The sequence below is a fragment of the Pararge aegeria genome, chromosome 22 (assembly GCF_905163445.1).
Source record: "Pararge aegeria chromosome 22, ilParAegt1.1, whole genome shotgun sequence".
In the NCBI taxonomy this organism is placed as follows: Eukaryota; Metazoa; Arthropoda; class Insecta; order Lepidoptera; family Nymphalidae; genus Pararge; species Pararge aegeria.
Window position 1 is genome coordinate 3,273,549 of NC_053201.1, and position 21,562 is coordinate 3,295,110.

General features: G+C 36.4%; 2 protein-coding genes across 2 annotated transcripts; one reads left to right on the forward strand and one right to left on the reverse strand.

Annotated features, from left to right (window-relative positions):
* Window positions 1–8,881: 8,881 nt before the first annotated feature.
* LOC120633870 (transcription factor Adf-1-like) lies at window positions 8,882–11,371 on the forward strand. Its single transcript, XM_039904251.1, has 2 exons — window positions 8,882–9,446; window positions 10,717–11,371. Exons 1-2 carry the CDS (start codon window positions 9,099–9,101, stop codon window positions 11,266–11,268), a joined length of 900 nt encoding a protein of 299 aa, XP_039760185.1. The 5' UTR covers window positions 8,882–9,098; the 3' UTR covers window positions 11,269–11,371.
* On the reverse strand, window positions 9,591–11,903 carry LOC120633869 (protein ALP1-like). The gene is made up of 2 exons (XM_039904250.1): window positions 11,369–11,903; window positions 9,591–10,560 (listed from the first exon to the last, which is right to left on the reverse strand). The coding sequence occupies exons 1-2, from the start codon at window positions 11,894–11,896 to the stop codon at window positions 9,742–9,744; spliced, it is 1,347 nt and encodes a 448-aa protein (XP_039760184.1). The 5' UTR covers window positions 11,897–11,903; the 3' UTR covers window positions 9,591–9,741.
* Between the last annotated feature and the right edge of the window lie 9,659 nt (window positions 11,904–21,562).

Genomic DNA, 21,562 nt, shown 5'->3' on the forward strand with positions numbered 1-21,562 from the left:
GGATTCGCGGCAGCAGCAACAGTATTTTGCAAACTCCAGCTGGAAAGCTAAATAACCCGTTCTAGAGGCACTGAGTGGGTTTACATACACACACACGGAGCAAATAGTATTACATTTTAATTATTTTATTTTTTTTTAATTTAATAAATATCATTATTCATTGTAATTTTTAGTTTTATTTTTATTTTTTATTTTGTATTTTTAGTTTTATATTTTTGACATGCCATTTGAATAAATTTATACTGTAATTTTAATTTTTTAATTAAAAATTTTAAAATTCGATATTGTATATTAACTAATACTAATTATTGTTTTAAATGTATTAATATGGGATTTGGGATTTAATAAAGAGATTATTATTATTATTATTATAATACCAAACACTAAGTTGGTTAACATCATTTTCAAATCAGTACCAGCCCACTAAAGGTCTCGAGTCTCCTCTCAGACTGAGAAAAGTGTAGCCCACGCTAGCCAAGTGACGATTAGTGAGACTTCACACTCCTTCGAGAACATTCCTTCGAGAGTTTTCCTGCATCGCAACTGCTATTTTAATTGCTCATATTAAAAAACGCACATAACTCCGAAAAGTTAAAAGTGCCGAGGATGTAATTCGGCTTCCTGAAAGAGAAAGCAAAGCTCAAACCACTTAATTACTAGCGTTACAGGTCGTTCAAAACTGGAAAAAATTGTCCTTCACATTTCAAAGTTAGATAAGACAAGAATCTTAGTTCCACGTGGATTACGTGGGAGACTAATTTAAAACTAATATAAAGACACGTCCAAGCCAAGTTAAAACAAAATAGTTTAGAAAATTGAAGCTGACGGAGTTTCCCCAGTTTTCCTTGATACTCGTAAAGTTATATATTTACAAGTCTTTGTGTTACATCTCAGTTAGCGCGACCTTGCTTGAATGTCACGGTCTTAGAAAATGTTTTACCCATTCGACTTCAAATAAAACTCTCCAATAAAGAACTTAAATCAAAAAAAAAATCACGTGCGCCATAATTTTTGATTTAACTGTAATAATAAGTCTGTGATAGTTTTGAAAAATGCCTAGGACATCTTCTTTAACCAAAAATCTCGAAATAACCCTGAATGGATGGATAATTTCCCAGAGAAAAAAGTTCAATCACCTAACCCCCACGATTCACGTCATTAATTTGGTCAATTTGTCATTCGTTTGTAATTCCTTTCACTGCCTGAAAGCAGTATAAACAAACAAACCGGCCAACAGATATTGGCATTTACAATGTTAAGTATGGTTTACATATGTCCATATGTCCACTATATCATCATCATCATCATGTCAACCAATCGACGTCCCCTGCTGGACATAGGTCGTTTACCGGTGCGGGGTCGCCATTCTGGCACCTTAAGACCCCAAGTCCATCGGTTCTCCGAGTTATGTGCCCTGCCCAATGCCACTTCAGCTTCGCGACTCGCTTAGCTATGTCGGTGACTCTAGTTCTTCTACGGATCTCCTCATTTGATTACGTAGAGATACTCCTAGGAGTAGCATAGCTCTCTCCATCGCCCGCTGATTGACTCTGAGCCTTCTTATGAGGCCCATAGTTAGCGGCCATGTCTCAGTTCCGTAAGTCATCAGAATTATTTGAAACCCCACCATACAGACCCCCTCTTTCATAGAAGAGAGAAATGTAAAGAATAATGACAAATGACAAATAAGAATAATGTGTTTCTTACCACGACACACTTCAATTACAATAGTTATACACAATAGCAAGTTATGTAAGCCATAGAAAATAAATTGACAGGTCGCACGCCACGACAGCGTGGCGTGGCAGACATAATCGATAGAAATCTGTATACAGTTCATGCGAACGGGAACGATACCTCAAAGGAAAACATCCAAGGCCAAGGTCGACTTCCACGCGCTGTGGAAAGCACTCGAAGGAAGCAGTTCAAGGTTTATCTGCAACGCCACAAAAGATTGAGAGTTTGTGTAGGAAGGAGAAATGAAAGGAAAATTATTAGAACTACGTCGTGGCCTTCTTCAATGCCGTTTGTTTTATACTATGTATTAGTTGAAGGATGTTTAGTCAGAGCTATTTCCAGAGTCACCTTATTATTTATCTAAGATAAAAGCTTCAGATTTAAAGCGCAATAAAAGAGGTGATTCAGTTCTACTTATTGGCTTTATCAGTTCACATTAACTGTACCGAAACTATGGAGTACTTTGCTACCTCCGCGTTTATGAATAAATGAATACACTTTTATCGTGCACCAAATAAAAATAAAGATAAATCTATACTTATAATGAAACTGTAACTGGAAAATTTCTGTACATTTAATATATTTTGTTTTTTTTTTACCGGTGGATGCTTTATAATCGATACCGAGTCCAAAACAGATTTTTATTTAATTTTTGTAGGTTTTTCTGTCTGTCTGTCTGCCTGTCAGTCTGTCTGTCTGGCCGGATATCAAGTGAAAACTACTGAACTGATTTAAATAAAATTTGGCATAGTTAATATTCCAGGTCAACATAAAGGTATTTTTATACCAATAAACAATAAGTTTCTTCTGGAAAATAGGATGTTAATTTTAATCAATTTTACTTCATAGCTTCGTTAAATTTAAACCGATTTTAATAAGTATTTCTTGATTTCAAAGTGTATATATGTATTGTCTAATTTTAATGAAGATCTGATAAATATTGTCGGAGATATAGAACATAACTCTTTACAAATAACAGCAAGTCGCAAGGCATATGGGATAACGATCGAATACCATCCTAACCTAACCTAACTAATATTATAAATGCGTTTGTTAGGATAGATGAATGGATGGATATATGTATGTATGTATGTATAAACTAAATTAATGACAACTAATATATATATGTGTATTACACAACTGATATATTTATATATATTCTTGCTTCTCGATTGAAACATACGCGAACAAAGTCGCGAGGGCCCGCTAGTTGTAAATAATTTTTTTACGCAAAATATACAATTTGGCGGCCTTATCGCTACATAGCGATTTCTTCCAGGCAACCAATAGCACAAATAATGGTGCTACTACTCTGTGTTAGTACTACCATCTGCTGCGATGCCCGTTCGCTGTTATATTCCCTTGATCGCGTGGTACGACACTCGCAGAAGAGGAGGGGTGGTGTCAACTGACTGCCGTCACCGCGTGGCTAATCATCGTCATCATCACAACAACCCATTACCCACTACAAAACACAAGTCCTCCCACGATGAGGATGGGTTATGGTCGTAGTCCACCACGCTGGCCCAGTTTTTAGACTTCACACGCATGGCTAATATTGGTATGTAATATTAAAAACTAGTTGTCCCGGCGAACTTATTATCCTATTTCGGTCTAAGAGGAATCCAAAATATCAATTATCATAAAAATTGGTCCAGCCGTTCTTGAGTTATAAATGGTGTAACTAACACAACTTTCTTTTATATATATATATATATAGATAGTGATTATATTAATATTTAGAATAAATAGATTATATTAAAATTTCAGTGGAGTACTTTCTACTAGTTTCACTGAAATGGTATCGGGACTATGTCGGATTTATTTCTGGAATCGTTTAAAGACGTTAAATGCTGATATAAAGAAAGCATGCAAGATTTTGATCGTAATAAAAGTGGTGATTAAATTTTATTATTGGTTCTACCCACCGACATTTAAATATTAAATTATGACCAATAAAAGTTACCCTTTATATTATACTAGTTGTGCCTTGCCACGCTTCACTGTGGCACATGTTTATGAAATGCTTGAGAAATGGGAAACAAAACAAAGAATTCATTGTTTTACAGTGTTTTCTAGCTTTCGGCAGATGTCGTGGTCACTGGTACATCGATCGTTAAAAAAAACTGTAGTGTCGTGGTCGCGGATATGTGACCGATGCAAAAAATTTATAAAAACAATCCTTGATGCGGATTATATATGATGCTAAAATTTCAGCTCGATCGGTGCAGCCCTTTTTGAGTTTTGGAAGCGTACACAAACAAACATAACATTTTTATATATACAGATGTGATGTGGTGAAACTATAATATTGAATGACGTCATAGTATGCTATGAAATATGTATATATTTATTTATTAGGTTTTCATATACCAATTAAGTAAATAAGATCATTTCTAGATTCATATAATATTTTGGCTGGCTAGTTAGACCAAAAAGTTAGTGGTGCCAATCGATTTAGCGTTCCGGTACGATGCCAAGTGAAAACCATACAACTGTCATAACTCAAACCGGTCAGCTCGCTTGCATCTTCTCATCATTTGACGGCCGATTGGTGCAGTGGGCAGCGACCCTGCTTTCTGAGTCCAAGGCCGTGGGCTCGATTCCCACAACTAGGCAATATTTGTGTGATGAACATGAATGTTTTTCAGTGCTGGGTGTTTATCTATATATAATGAGTATTTATGTATATTATTCATAAAAATTATTCATCAGTTATCTTAGTACCCATAACACAAGCTACGCTTACTTTGGGACTAGATGGCCATGTGTGTATTGTCTTAGTATATATATTATTTATTATTATTGTTATTATCTGAGACTGCATCATCACATACCATCAGGTGAGACTGCAGTTAAGTTTTTTGAACAAAAAATTTGCACAAACAAAAACCTTTTTTAAATTCCGTCATTCTTTCTCCAGACCCCATAATGCAACCGAAGTTTAATTCACGCCGTTCACAAAAAACACGCTGCCAAATTAAAACAGCCCTCGGCCATTGACAATTGAAATATTCCACTTTTTTTGCCAACCATCCAACCCGTTACGTGCATTTGCAAAATTACGGGTTCCGTACCCTTACAAATGGAACCGGCCCACAACACAGACGCCCTAATGGCCTCCCATCAGTGCTTAAACGACACACGTCATCCTACAATTATACTGCACTCGTCGATCTTACACATCCAAACATATCCATTGCCACTTCAAACCCGAAGCAACAAAACTTAGCGCATACATAACCAGCTATGTATATTGAAGTTGGAAATCTGTGAAATTAAATGGTTTTGTAGTAGAAGGTTTCGTTCAGGAATTATGGGCCAAATCCATCTCTGGATCCAATGACGTCATTCCGCAACGCAATGACAGGGTGGCGAAAGGGCAGACATTGTCTGTACTGTTGTGTGGCCATTTAGACCTGCCATTTGGTATGATCGGATATTTGGTAAAAGGTCAGAAATGTATTGCGATTTCTGTAGTTCAATTATTATGAAAATGAAAATGAAAAATTGTATTTTTTTTATGTGAAGCATGCATTGCCCCTTGGTAGCGAAATCGACAAGTTGACTGTCTCCGGGAAAGTTACCTATGCCGTCAACGTCTTTATTATGCCATCATAACCTAATCTAACCTATCTTTTATTTTTTGGCATGGTGGAAAAGCTTTATTGCTACCTCCGACTCTTGGGCAGGACGAAGGTTATGTGAGACTCCCCCCTTTAAAGGGGTATACCCAAACTAAAAACCACCAAGGCATGTCTCTCTTGTTGGCTTTGTCAGACGCCCGGGTAACCTGTTGTATAGCTCCCGGACGATCATAACATATCTACGCTACGCCTTGATATTTAAAGTGCAGCATATAATAGTTTTTAACTTCCCGCTAAGAAAATTAAAAATTTTCGGCACGGGTCTCCTCCCACAATGAGAAAAGGTTAAGGCCGTAGTCTACCACGCTGGCCCATTGTGGATTGGTGGACTGCACATACCTTAGAGAACATTGTGTAGAAATCTCAAGCATGCAGGTTCCCTCACGATGTTTTCCTTCACCGTCGAAGCAAGTGATATTTTTTATTACTTTAAACGCACATAGAAAAGTAATAGGTGCATGCTGGGATATGAACTCGGCCCCTCCGAAAGTGAAGTCGAGCTCCTACCCACTGCACTATCACCGCTCCTTACCGCCTCTTGCACTACACTACACTAGCACAAAAGGCTTAGACCTGTTAAGCCTTCTTACTTCATCCGTATTGGATGCAGGAGGTCTGTCAATTACTACTTTAAAAATAAAATATTTTCTCCAATAGTACCCGATAGTTTTCCATTTACCATTAAGTAAGCCCCCTGATTGGTCCGTCAATGATGACTATAAAAAAATCGTCAGTAAATGACGGTATGCTATCCCCGAACATACATAAAAAAATATATATAACAGAACAGTATTAAGCTGTTTTGGGACCAAGGGTTCACAAACTTTTTACCCTTTCAGAATATTCCATAGGAGTTGAGGTGAAGGACGCAGACGTATTAAACATTAATGCACGAAAATAATCCCCGACCAATTTCCACATTAATCAGCATTTTTATCAAGATTATGTTCATATCCTATTAAAATTTCTAACTACTGAACACGTAAGGTCATACGATATTAGTAATTTCCTATGAAATGTTACTAACTTAGTAGGTACCTTGCAGCATTATAAGACGTTAACCTCCCGTGTTATTATGCTCGTTTTTTGTAGACTGGAAGCATTTTTCGTCCAGAGCATTGAACTTGCTACAAATATGAACGTAGCAGAATATTTTTCTGCAGGTTTAGCGATAGGATTTTCACCGAACATTCATATTTAAGTATAGACTATAGATATATCACATAGCAGAAAGACAAAAACTGGTGCTAGCTAGGTTAGGACTTATAAATAATAGGTATTATAAGTTTTTACATTACAAACACACAACCTCTATATATAACTGTTTAGTACCTACCATATTTTTTCAAAATAAAGAGAAATTGAATTTTGAATTTGAATTTGAATTCGGGGGCCGACCTCGAATCCCAGCACACCTCTAACTTTTCTAAGTAATGTGCGTTCTAAGCAAGTAAAATATTACTTGCTTCAACTGTGAAGGGAAACATCGTAAGGAAAGCGTGGTGAACTGCGGCCTAAGCCCTTCTAATTTTGGGAGAGCCGTGCTCTGTAGAGGGCCTGTTATGGGTTAATAATAATGATGATTATGAGTTACTATTTACAGTCAAACCTGGGTAAGTGAGAACTGGATAAGTGAGAAAACTCTATAAGTGAGAGTAATAGCCGGGACCCGTCATTTTAAGCTCCGAAAACCTCTATTAGCGAGAAACAGAAACCTTTGTAAGAGAGAGTCGTTTTTCCCTCACGGACCTCCGTAAGTGAGGCTGCTACTTATCTATACCTCTATAAGCGACAGTCGAGCAAGCAATCGACAACATTTATGAGTTAGAGAAAAACATTCAAAATACAAAAACAGAAACCCAAACGAAATTCACGGATTTTTTTTAATGTAAATAAGTTATAAATAAAATAAAATTACATAGTGCATGAATATGTCTTGTTATTGCTGCGTACCTCTATAAGAGAGAAACGCTACCCATGTACCTGCATTAGCGAGAAACTCGGGTTAGTGAGAAACCTCTATAAGCGAGAAAGAGATTGTGCTCCCTTGAATCCAGGTTTGACTGTAATTGTAGGCACACCAAATGTAAGATCCGTAACGAATTGATTTGACTTATAATATACATATATTTACGAAGGCACTGAAAAACATTCACAACACAACAGACTTTTTGGTGTGGCAACACCGCCTCTGTACTTTATTTTTGTTATTTTAATTTATTTTGTGTGTTTTTAGTGCCCAAATCCAATTTAAGCGCCTAATTTATATCATAAATAGTTAGTAGTTTAAGTGTTAAAAGTGCGTAAGAAAAGTTTTCATCGATGTAAACCAAGTGACAGTTAGGTTAGTAAAACTTGAATTTTAAACTTGAATTTTTTTTTAAACATTCATGTTTGCCACACAAACATTTTTCAGTTGTGGGAATCGATCCCACGGCCTTGAACTCAGAAAGCAGGGTCGCTGCTCACTACGCCAGTCAGCCTTCAAATTCACCTTTAATTAGGAAGGAGGATGTTGAGAGAAAAACTACATACCTGATTGTTTTTTATAATGTTTTCAGAGATACGAATCGGCACTTAGCCTGCGACTATGGTCTTGACTCTTCTCAGTTGTCATCCTTAGATCAGATCCGCGTCCTATAGTCGGCCGACACTGGGTTCATAATATTGATGGTGAAGATGGTATCATATTGCCATATACCTATCCTAGAATTTAGTTATATACAACATATGAGACGTAAAGAGCGTGATGGTAAATTTCGGACACTGCCTAGTTATAAAAAGTGTATTCTACCGAAAACACATAATGTATACGGAAAAAGGAATAAAAATACATATAATCCAAAATATTTGAAGATCTTCCACCCGCTTTGTAATGTTGAAATGAAAAAAAAACATATATTTTTAAGGAAATGTAAAAGACATTTTTTAGCTAACAGTGCAAAAAAATGCCACTGTTCGATTAAGATTGTCTGATCTTAATGATTTACATTAAGATAAAGTTACATTTACATTTAGATTAATTTCATAAAGATATATAATTGCGAACCCGCCATCCTCACCATAAACGCATAGTTCCTAATGGCATGGATGTTGAAAAATATTTGTTACAATTTATGTTGAACAATAAATAAAAAAAAAAGGTGAAAGTCTCTCACCAGACCAGACCAAAGAAAACTCAGCAATTATAAATTTCCAAATTTCCAAAAATTCGCGTCCTGCACTCATAAGAACAGAGCGTTCACCACTGAGCCAGTGCGGGCGTAAATGTATTCAAATATTTAACTGAGCATTAGTGTTTACTAAAGTAATAGTAGTAATAGTAGTGGACTATGTCAGTTCGTTTTTAACACTTTGCTACGGATCGCGTAGCTATTTCCCCCTTACTCATTAACATTAAATATATAACTTTACTATTTAAAAAAAATATACATATATATGGAGGTTGGGAAAGAGTACTGACCTATATTTACTCACCTATCAAACATTTAAGCACCGGATACACTAGGGAACATTTTGTCCCGCAACATGACGCGCAACACAAAATATACGTGACGCTGCAACGTTGCATAGTGTCCCGCAACATGACCCACAACATTGTACGTGACGCGGGGCATGTTGCTTGCTCCCGCCTCGAGAGCGAGCGCACGTGTCCCGCGTCAGTGTTGCGCCATTTGTCACTGAGTGTAGTCGCGTACGCAACGTGCCTTTAAAATGTCTGTAGTGTGGGGAAATGATACCGTGCTTTTGCTTATAGAGCTTTACGAAAGTCGTGACTTGTTGTGGAATACTTCACACCGTGACTATCGAAATAAAATAAAGAAAAATGATGCATGGGAGGATATTGCCAAGGCGCTTAAATTGCCTAGAAAAGAAATAGAAACCAAAGTTCATACCCTGCGTTCGCAATTTGTCCGAGAAAGGAAGAAAGTGAAATCGTCAAAAACTACTGGTAGTGGACGAGAGGACGTGAAGTCCAGTGCATGGTTTGCGTACGATGCAATGAAATTTTTGCTAAAGGGAGCCACAACTTCTGGAAGCTTGGACACTTTGGACACAAACGTAAGTCATACTTTAGTTATTTTGTCATTTGTAATCAGTAATCACGGTCACATCACTTGCGACAAATTTAGCGCAAACGGATTTATTTTTATTTATAATTTATTTATATTTATTTATTTATAATTTATTGTACGGACACACAAGGAAAGGAAAAGTAACAAATTAATACGTACCTATATTATTTACATAAACTAAGATTTGTACACACCTCACCCACAAAACTTCACTTCTAAAAGGATTGACGTTGTTCAGTAACATTAAAAGAAAAAATATAGTACAATACTAGTTTATTCATTTAAAAATTATTCTGCCAGGGAACACGTCCTTCTTCACTCATGAAATATTCAGCAAATTTGTTTCTTATTTCCATTGCAGATTCAGGGTAGCGTCTTCCCATAGCATTTAAATTCGACATATTAACAGAGCCAGTTTCTCTGCGCCAAGATCCTTCTAAAATATCGTGATCCACATTTTCAGAATCAAAAGTCCCATGTGGGTTGTACAGTGATCTCGATTGACTATTTCGCCTTAAAAAATTATGGAGGTATACGCACGCCATTACAACAACTTCAGCATTAAAGGGTAGGATGGTTATGGGAGTTCGGAATATACGAAATACAACACCTAAGATACCGAACACATTTTCGACAATTCTTCTAGCTCTTGACAATCGATAGTTGAAAATGCGTCTTGTTGTACCCACGTCATGATTACCGGGATATGGCTTCATCATGTTTTCTGTCAGTGCAAAGGCGCTGTCTCCTACAAGTACGTAAGGCATATTCGGCCCATCTTGTCGTATTGGGTCTGGAGTTGGCCAGTTGAGTTGGTTATCAGCTAAAGCTTTATAAAAAGCAGTCTCTTGGAATACTCCACTGTCAGAAGATTTTCCTTTAGCACCACAATTTGCATAGATAAAATTGTAATTTGCATCGACAATACCCAATAGGACAATACTAAATTGTTCCTTATAGTTAAAATAGTCACTTCCCGAATTCGAAGGAGCTTGGATTAAAACGTGTTTACCGTCTATAGATCCAACGCAATGCGGAAAATTCCATATATTTTCAAAGCTTTTAGCCTTGGTTTTCCATTCATTTGGAGTAGCTGGGATCTGTAAAGAAATAATGATACATTAAATACTATTTTTGCGTACTAATAATTAAGGATTCATGTCTAACAGATGTTTGATATAATACACTACGTGTTTTATACTTAGTATATTCTTATTATAATAATTGACTTAATATTTATATCATTAATTTTTCAGAGTCCACAAAGCCAAAACTCGATTTCGTCTCCGGATGAAGATGTCGTTATACATTCTCAATCTTCCGTTCCGGAATTTCAATCTCCTCATCAACTAGAATCGCAATCTACGAGTACCATTGATCAAGCAGAGCAACCCACAACCCCTGCACTAACACCTTCATCGTCGCGACCAACTCGGAAGAGGAGCCACCCCAATGAAGATAGATTGGAGGAGGCTTATGAAGTTCTGCATGCTGCTAAAAACAGAATGATGTCCCGAGATGAATTCGATGTTTATGGACAGTACGTAGGAACTGAGTTACGTGCATTAAATGACGAACATAGTGTAATTATGGCTAAATATTATATTAATAATATTTTATTAGATGCACGCTTAGGAAAATACCGTACAAGTTATAATAATCAAAGCCAGTCAGTTGTTCAACAGGGCTATAGCACTGCATCCAGTGATATTAGCCCCGAGCCTTCTGAAGAGCATATTATACAAAATATACTTGCAAATATGGATTCCTCGAGCACTAATAGCATTGATGGCACTAATACTAATTAATTTACGTTGATCGCTATATCCATCTTGTACTCTTTAAAATTTATTTTACTGAAGATTAAAATACAATTATAAATAAAATTATGCGTTTTCTTCAACTTACCTTTACAAATATCTTCAATTTTTTTATCAGTTCTTTACAAACTTCTGGTACTATTTTACGTATTAGTTGTTTTGACACTCGAAAAGTGTACGACAAAGAAGCATAAGAATCTCCAGTCGACAAGTACCTCAATGTAATGGCTAGTCTGATATGAGGACTAATAGCGTTCCGTAATATTGTATCCTGTTTGGCTATGGAAGGTGCGATCATTTGCAATAAAATTTCAAAATCAGATGATGACATGCGAGTAAAATTCACAAACGATCCGTCAGACATTCGGAGATCACTTAAAATATTAACTCTTCTATCTCGTTGTAATAAGAAATTCCGCATCCACCACCTTCTCTTTCTCTTACGTTTCAACACACTCGATATAATTACTATGTACGCAGCACTAATAGCCACAACCTCCTCGGGCGACATTTCTATAAACACTGAGAAGTGTGGTCGACGAAATGTTCCGCGACATGTATGTCGGCACATTCCACGTAGTTGTTGAGGAACATGTTCCGCAACATGTTGCTCCATTTGTCCCCTAGTGTATCCGTGGCTTTAAACTAACACACAACACAGCTACAATTTCTCTACGCCTGCAAAAAAGCATCATGTACCTTCAACATAATCTCCTCTGGAGATATGGATATGATGCTTACAACATATTCAAGTATATAGTCAAGTAGTAAGCATTAGTGAAATAAGATGTTGTGATAATGTACTAAGTCGGTTCGTTTTTACCACTTTGCTACGAAACCCTGGCTATTCCCCCCTTACTCATTAACATTAAAATTAAAATACACCTTTGATATTTAAAAAAAAAAAAAGTGATACTCGTACGTAGGGGAAGAGTCTTTACCTATTTACTCACGTATCAAACATTTAAACTAACACCCATTTAATACAGCTACAATTTCTCGACGCCTGAAAAAAAACGGCGCATATACCTCCAACATAATCTCCTCTGGAGACATAATTATGATGTTTAAAACGTATTTCCTTGCATTAAAATGCACTGAGTCATCACATCATCACACTCGAGTGTCATTGAACCCTTAATCCCCAGCAACACTAGTGCATGCGCCCAGATACGCACACAGGCATCCTGACCCAGTTATTCCCCATTTTTCTGTAATTACTCACCGCCGCTTTGTGGACTCCCTCCTGGAGCAACCACTGAGAGTGCGACGCGAGGCAGCTTTTGAAAAATTGTTCGTGTGTTAACGTTCGGGGCAAAGCTAAGTTAATGTTACAAACTTGATTCAGACGAACCAGAAAGTGATTCAACTCAACGCAATTAATTTCTTTGCTGAAAAAAGAAATGGAAATAACGCAGATCTTTTTTCTTTTAAATCAATTGGGCATGAAAAGAACAATGGCGAAATCTTTTTCTACTAAAATTAGCATCTAGCAAACACACTTAGATCGAACATAATATGAATAAATGAATATACTTTTTTTGTACACCATAGAGAAACATATATAACAGCACAATAAGGTAGAACGTATAATTTGGCGTTATAATTAAATAAATATGTTAACATACATAATTCAAGCTATCAGCTAAAATTGTAATGGCTGAGTATAAAAAATAATAATTTAGATTTAGAGAGAATATGTATTAATGAATAATAATTATTTTTAGTATTTTACCTACACTTTGAGGATTTTTTTTTATAAATTTTAATAATGCATGTTAAATCTACAGAACCAACAGGGTTTGAACCTGTGACTCTGTGGCAATCGCGTCTTGAGCGCTTTCCCACTAAACGAAGGCTCTCATGCTGCCGTTGCCAAAATAAGAAGAATAATGTGTATTACATTGAAAGCCGTAGGTTTTTAAATTTTAAATTTATATATTATTTTAATTTTAGCATATGATCATTTGTTTTATGGACTTAGACAGCATCAGTATCAAAAACTAAAACAAGCAAAAACTCAAATATAAAAGCGAGAGAACTTCCAACTTCCAGTTGTATCAGTGTACGAAATAATACTTCACGGCATGATCGTCAACACCTGGTAGGTACATGCCATCACTTTACCTACCCCTATCCTATCCCTATCCCTCTACCTATACCTACCCTATCTTTATCCCTCCCTATGAAGTGGGGGGAGCATTATGAAAACCGTCACGCTCTTAACACGGTGCGTGCTAAGCGAAGCCAGGCCCTCAAAAGGCATATTTATTCAGTCATTATAAATATTCATCCTAACGACCTGCGTTATGTGATACACAGAACTCTTTCCGAGAAACCTATTGGGTGTTGAAATTAGTATATTTTATAATAAGCGCTTATTTTCATGTTAAGTTTGCCGAAAACTGTGCAGCTTTTAATAATTGTGAAATACCTTATTTAACACTCAAAAAGTTGCACTTTTTATAGCTTTAAGTTCATGTTGAAAGTTGGATTTTTCGGACTAGTTCTTTTACTTTTACTGTTAAAAAAAAATTCATTAGTATAAAATTGGTTGCCTGTAAAGTCGGTATACGGGCGAAAGTTTTACGTGACAACGACTTTGAGTGGTAAAATTATTTTAATGTGAATATTCATTCGTATAGTAGGAAGAAGGATGAAATAATAGTAACAATTTAAAACATTTATTTATACAAAGAATTATATTTAAAACATTAATTTATACAAAGAATCTCGCACTGAATTTCATATTAACAAAATTTTATTTTTACCTTTACACATACATACGTATTTATATACAAATATACATACAATAACTTGCAATACATTTGCGTACAATGAAACAGCGTTTACTAAGGGACGCGTGCCTTTCACTTTTTATGTCTGTCTCTCTCGCTCTTAGGCGGGCTAACCATGCCCGAGTGGAAGGGACGCGTTCCTCTCACTCGCTCTCATTGTGAGCGCATAACGTGAGCGGAGCGTAACGCAGTTTCTTGAAGTGTCACCCGGCAAACCAATTTATAAGACGTTGTCACGTCAATAATTAACTTAAACTTTTCAAGCCAACGTAAGAGTTTTCAACCATTTTATTTCTGTTTTTGATTGCTTCAAATCCTTAAGAGTTCAAGAATGAAATTGTATTCTTAGCATCAGTTTTTTTTAAATTTAGTCTATATAATGAAATTTAGAGTTAAAAAGATTTTGAAGCTACTTCAATCAAACTTAACTTAGAATTCTGAGGAATACAAACAAACAAACAAGCTGACATGACAAAACTATAAGGTAATTATGATTGTGTACGGAACTCTAGAAAGTAGTCGATACTTGACTTCTCCAAGTTTTAGTAATAATAAAGCTTTCTGTAACAGAATTCGTCCGTTGAAGTACTTCCGACATGAATGTTTCACTTGACACCTTCGTGTCAGGTTGGTGGACACATGACGGCCCTTTGACAGATATGGTCCTGGCATACCTTGCACAGTGTCGTTCTGTTTATAGACGACTGTTTTCCACTTACGATTACGGAAGGACTGACGGACTGACAGGTAAATTGTAACAGTTATTCGGTTTACTATGGTCTACGGAACTTTAAATGTCGAATTTTTTGACTATGGAACCCTAAAAGTCTTCCTAATTTAAATTATGATTAATATTTAAATTCAAAAGCGCTCCTGCGGTTGAAAGTGGAAACAAAACTCGCGACAGACACTCGTGCTTTGAACATTGAATCCTTTCAAACGCTCAGTTAAAAGCATCAAAAGCCACAGTGATAGGACATTAAAACAACATGACGGGAAGCCTAATTCAATAAACACCCAATCAAACGAAACGTTGATGTAGCTTTTTACTGGAAACGTTTATTTTCAACGTATTTCATATTAATATTTTAAGGTTTTAGTAATAGCTACCTTGTTGGTCTAGTGATTAGCGTGATTCACTCGAGATCGCTAGTTCATGGATTCGGTACATAGGCAGAGTAAAAATTTGCAAAAAAACATTCATCAATAGCTAATAAACTCCACTGGACTGTTTACCCATATTTATAATCCTAATATCCTAGTACGTATGGGCCAAAAACGTGGTCGCTTTAGGCCCAGTAATCTTTTAATCCAACCCATTACCGGCCCACTACTACACGGCTCTCCTCCCACAATGAGAAAGGTTTTAGGTTACATTCCGCCACGCTGGCCCAGTGCAGATTGGTGGGCTGAACACGCCTTTGAGAAGATGGAGAACTTTCTTGCCTATGCAGGTTTCCTCACGATGTGTTCATTCAAATTTTTTTAACAGTAACTCATAATTGCAGGAACAAAACTGATGTTCTACCTGATGGTAAGTGAAATCCATCGCCATCAATTGGAGACGCCGGTTTTAAGCCTCATGAGCCTGTTATAACAACGCAACAACGCCCTTCAGACCGGAACACAGCATTACAACAATGCTGCTTAGCGGCAGAAAAAGGCATGGCGAGTACTTCCCCAAACGAGCTAGGTCGCAAAAAGCTGAAGCAAGTGATATTATAATTGCTTAAAACATTTTAATATAAACAATCAATTAATTAGAGCAAGCCACTTCAAGTAGCTTTATGTCACCAACACTAAAACATATATGATGAAACATTTTCCATTCAAATGAATAACCTGTCCCTTTGATCGTCGAACCTTTCGTGCATTGAAAATTTTAATCGAAGGTTTGTGTTCGCGATAACAAGTTAATTGGCCGTGTGTGAAACAGAATATGGGAGCTTTGATATTAAATGTACCTCCAGCGGTTCATACAATATGCACCTATATATATATATATATATAAGTTTTTTTTAATAAACATACACATCGCCATCTAGGCCCAAAGTAAGCGTAGCTTGTGTTATGGGTGCTAGGTTAGCTGATGAATATTTTTTACACATAAATACTTATAATATACAGATGAACACCCAGCACTGAAAAACATTCATGTTCATCACACAAACATTTTCCAGATATGGGAATCGAACCCACGACCTTGGACTCAGAAAGCAGGGTCGCTGCCCACTGCGCCACTCGGCCGTCAAACATATATTAACACTGGTGTGCAGTAGTGTTAATTGACGTGCATTTTTAATGATATAGAGTTATAATTGCGTACTATGAACTTTCCATCATCATCATCATCTTAATTTATTTATTACTGGCCCACCCATTATGGGTCCATTATGGGCCTCATAAGAAGGCTCAGAGTAACTCATCAGGCGATGGAGAGAGCTTTGCCACGAGTATCAAATATACGTGATCAAATCAGAAATGAGGAGATCCGTAGAAGAACTAGAGTTACCAACATAGCTCAGCGAGACAGGTTCTGAACCTGCGACTCTCTGACTTTTCCTAATTGGAAAAAGCTACGGCTCTTCTACCATAGATGCCGAAATTAGTATATGCCTTTGACATCTGTCTTATAGCGACTGTAGCGTCATCTAGTAGGAAACGTTGCAGTTTCGATCTACCGTTTTCAAAGGTCCATATTACAATGAGACACGTTTGCAACAAGAGATGGCACATTGCTTTGTTATAATTTAATAATTTTTATAGCTAAATCATTTCAACGTTATCAAATTATTTGACTATCGTTTTTTTTATCATTTTTATTAGTGTTTTTGCCTACACTGGGAGGAACTATCATTTTTTAAATTTACAATGCATATAAAAATTTTAGGAACAGACAGGATTTTATTGTCAGAGAGTCACAGGTTCAAATTCTTACGGTTCCGAAAATTTATATATAAATTTATATGTTATATATGATAATTACTCCCAGTGTAGGCAAAAACACTAAAATCGATAGTCAAATAATTTAATAACGTTGAAATGATTTAGCTATTAAAACTTGTACTGGCAAAGTATAACAATAAAGGTTATCTTTATATAAACTTGATAGTTCTAGTTTAATAATGCGGTCGGACAAAAGTCAATCATCAACCCCACAAGCTATAGGTATGTCGCCAGCTTAAAGGGGATTGCGCTTTAAAGCTGTCGTGTCGAGAGAAGCAATTTACGCGTTTGATTGATGCGCGTTTTGGGTATAACAATACGTAGAGTTAGTAACTAATAGATAGGACTTGAAGCGGTGATAGCGCATTAGATAGGAGCTCGAGTTCACTTCCGGGGGGGGGGGGGACCTTCGAATCCCAGCACGCACCTCTAACTTTTCTCAGTTAGGCTGCATGCCTCGGAGTTCTACATTGTGTAAGTGTGTGGAGTCCACCAATCCGCACAGGGCCAGTGTGGTGGACTGCGGACTCAAACTCTTCTCATCGTGGGAGGAGACCCGTGACCTGTAGTGGGCCGGTAATGGATTCATATGAGACAAGACTTTCACTTTTAACTAACGAGCGCGTGTTATTTGTGATGATTTCTGGCTCCGAAACATGTTTGTTTATTATAAACCTTATAATACTTAGGCTCAAAGTCACTCAGCGAGCTTCCATTTTATTTCTAGCTAAATAAATATACAATGACGTCGCTAGCCCCAAAGTAAGCGTAGCTTGTGTTATGGGTACTAAGATGACTAATGATTTTTATGTGGTGTACAATAAAAGTGTATTCATTCATTTATTCATTCGTTCACTCTTCAGGTCGGAACACAGCAATGTTACTTGGCGGTAGTACTTACCCGGGTGGGCTCTATAACAAACAACTCTTCTGTATCAAACTTAATACCTGTCTATACCTTTTATAACTCTGTGGAACCACCGCTTATTGTCTATCGGTTAGTCAGAATGGCGTTATGGCCGGGAAAACAAGTGTAACGCTATTTACATGGATCCTTTGTAATTTACATCTGTTCGAGGGCCCATTTAAAAATCGGTTTCGTCTGAATCTACTTTTTAATCGAGCTTTAATTTAATCGACTTTCGATTATAGAATCGATTTTTGAAGCGAAATTGAAACTTTATTAAATTTCCTTTTGAAACGCCAATGTACAATATCCAGTTAATATCGTATTTATTAATGCATTTACATTAAACTCATACCACATATCGGTTTTTATGCAGCATAGTAATAAATAAATAAATATACTACGACAATGCACACATAGCGATCTAGCCCCAATGTAAGCGTAGCTTGTGTTACGGGTACTAAGATAGCTGATTAAAATTTTAATATGAATATAACACACATTAATATTTATAATATACAGATAAAGACCCCGACATTGAAAAACATTCATGTTCATCACACAAACATTCTCCTGTTGTGGGAAGCGGACCCACAGCCTTGGACTCAGAAAGCAGGGTCGCTGCCCACTGCGCCAATCGGCTCTCTACAGTACTGGAAAGCTAAATAGCTTATTTTTCTATATATATATATGTATAGCTACATTGATTTAATATGTTTAAGAGAGGAGAGAAAAATATATGGGTTCTATTGTTATAACGTCGGAATAGTTGCGCTGTGTTTTTCACTGATCGACTCACAGAGATTTGAAAGTTGCTAAAACTTAACTGTAGTTGCTTTACTGTAGCTTACCGCCCAACGACAAAAACACGTTTTTAAAAACGATGAAAAAGACAATACCTTCATAAGTGACGCCTAATCTAAGGAGACTCCTAGGCATCTATCAACTTTTCACCAATATTTATCACCAAAGAGTTGGTAAAACGTTTTTTTTTCTTTAGACATTGCCTAAATCGAATGCCTAACGATTTAGGCGCACTGGTGACGGTCATTCGTGTCCTAGTATAATGCATGGAAACCGATTGTATGTGCGTTAGCCCGCTGCCATCTTAGACTGCATAATCACTTACCACCAGGGGAGATGGCAGTCAAGAGCTAAATATAACCTCACCGATAAAAAGAATTAAGACTTGGCCACTGCATAAGAAAACGTAAAGTGTTCAACGACGTACACTTTCCATATCCTTAAATTCCTCAATAAATACCAACAGAAATACGTTTTTAAACACAATGAAACACCTAAATTTCAACTCAATATCAAAGAAATAAAGTTCATATTTGTTTATCAATATGTTGATGACACAGCCATTTTCTAGAGGACTGACACTTCAACTGTATATGAAAGGCGATTGATTCGAGATAAAATTGGCGTCACCTTTTGAACAGCCCCCTGTATTACGAAACGTCAATGCAATCAATGGTAAACCACAATAGTTTTACTAGTTCTTATCTGTAGTGTAGTCTGTTGTTCTTAGTGTACTTATCTGTAATGACAAGGTTGCTTGGAAGCATCCACTCCGCTTTCAGCTCTCAAAAAAATTAATGTTAAAATGTAAAATGTAATCTGTTGATGTTGGAAAAGAGCAACTGCTGAGTTTCTTGCCGGCTTCTTCTCGGTAGAATCTGCCTTCCGAACCGGTGGTAGAGTCACTACAAACAGACAGACTTGACGTTTCAAAAGTGCTTATATTAGGCCTACTTGAAATAAATTAATTTTGAATTATGAATTTTGAATTTTATTGTAGGAAAAGCATTTTTAACTAGTAATGTCAATAAGTAATAACTAACGAGCAGATCACACACGCTCTATATAACTGTATATTAGCTACTTAATTTTCGAAGGTTTTTTTTTCATTGGCTACTATTGGTAGGCATTTCGAATGTTCATGACGAAAGTTTACACGAGGTGCAAGCTACACAGATATGACGTCCCGGGTTTACATGACGCGTACCGTGGCGTTGTATTCAAATATCACACATAATAAATAGAGACAAAATTTACAATAATGGGCGAGATGATGATAAACGTTCAATTGATATTTAGTTTATAATTTTTAATATATAGCTACACATTAGAATAATGACATTAGAATAATACATTAAGATGTCCGCGTCATCTCAGTTCTTACCCTACGTCCGTATCTGTGTGGCTTGCACTTTCTTGCAGAATCTATGAATTATTTTTGCAATCTGCATTGTCACTCACCACCACGTTAGATTACAATCAGGGGCTAGCGTTTAGTAAAAAATAAAAACAAAAAGCAGCAGTTACTTTGACATAAAATCTGCGAAAACCATGCAACTGTTTGTAACCATGCACGTTTGTTTGCATGGTGCAATGTATAATTTCTTAAATCGTTATTCTTTGCACAGCATGGATCTTACAAAGTGAGCTCTCTACACATTTTTCGCTCCGGCATTGGAGTACCCTCATGTGATGTTGATTACATGATGATGGCAGATTGAATAGAGAATAAATTGTCTTGCAGACTTGCCTTGTTTTCGGGGATTGTACAATTCTATAATGAATGCGACGATCACAATGCGTTGTCAATACGTTTCGTAATACATGCACTGTTCAGTTATTCATGAAACCGATTGATATCTACGCTTTCAGTGGGAAAATGTATTATCATAACTATTCCTATTTACCATAATAATAATATTATTCTATTGTGATTTTTCGACTGTAGACTTTTTTTTCTATTTCTATCTTGATTCGTGCTGACACATAAACGGTAAAGCTGAGTTCTATCGAGATTTGCCAAACCCTGACATCGTATTTTTTTAAAATTGGTTAGTTTTAAAAAGTGCACCAGATGCCAAATCCCTATCCCTACTAATATTATAAATGTCAATGTAAGTTTGTTTGTTACGCTTTCACGCAAAAACTACATAAACGATCCTCATGAAACTTTGTAAACTTATTCTTGGAAGTGTTAGAAGTGATATAGGATACTTTTTATCGGCTCGGTTCCTTTGGGAGAGGGGATGAAAGTGTTTTACGATTTTACACCATAACTCCGACAAATTATAACCAATTTAAATAATTATTTTTTGTACTATAGAGATTATAATATGTGTTTAATTTTGTCCAAACTTTGTGAATATCTGATGAACGTGGCTTTAGATAGAGAACAGAACTCCTCAGCGGACAGCAGCAAACCCTTCATTTCAGGCTTAGCGATACTGAATACTTTAATTTTTTTAGAACTACAACTTAATTGAATGCCATTCAAAAAACAAAATCGAACACAGACGACAGAACACAGTCGCGGGCAACAGCTAGTATAATATAAAATAGTAATAATATATATTTTTTTTTTAATTTGAGTGTCTTTTATATTCATTTTACGAGTATGTTAATCTCTCAATTTTGGATTTGGGGGACCCAACGAACTGAAATAAAATGATTTCTTTTTTATTTTATTTTTTTATATTAAAAATGCACATGACTCATGGTAGACTGCTTGCTGCAAAACGAACTCAGTCCCTTCGAATGAAAAGCCAAAAGCCAAAAGCTCTCACCACTAGGCTATTGCTGCTTCTCTGTTCGTTCATAAATCATAGTA

What these genes read in the sequence shown, in the direction of transcription:
- LOC120633870 (XM_039904251.1), top strand. Translation starts at nt 9,099, where the DNA reads ATGTCTGTAGTGTGGGGAAATGATACCGTGCTTTTGCTTATAGAGCTT. An exon ending in TGGACACTTTGGACACAAAC is followed by an intron (nt 9,447 to 10,716) that starts GTAAGTCATACT and finishes TTAATTTTTCAG; the next exon opens with AGTCCACAAAGCCAAAACTC.
- LOC120633869 (XM_039904250.1), bottom strand. Translation starts at nt 11,896, where the DNA reads ATGGAGCAACATGTTGCGGAACATGTTCCTCAACAACTACGTGGAATG. An exon ending in AATTGAAGATATTTGTAAAG is followed by an intron (nt 10,561 to 11,368) that starts GTAAGTTGAAGA and finishes ATTTCTTTACAG; the next exon opens with ATCCCAGCTACTCCAAATGA.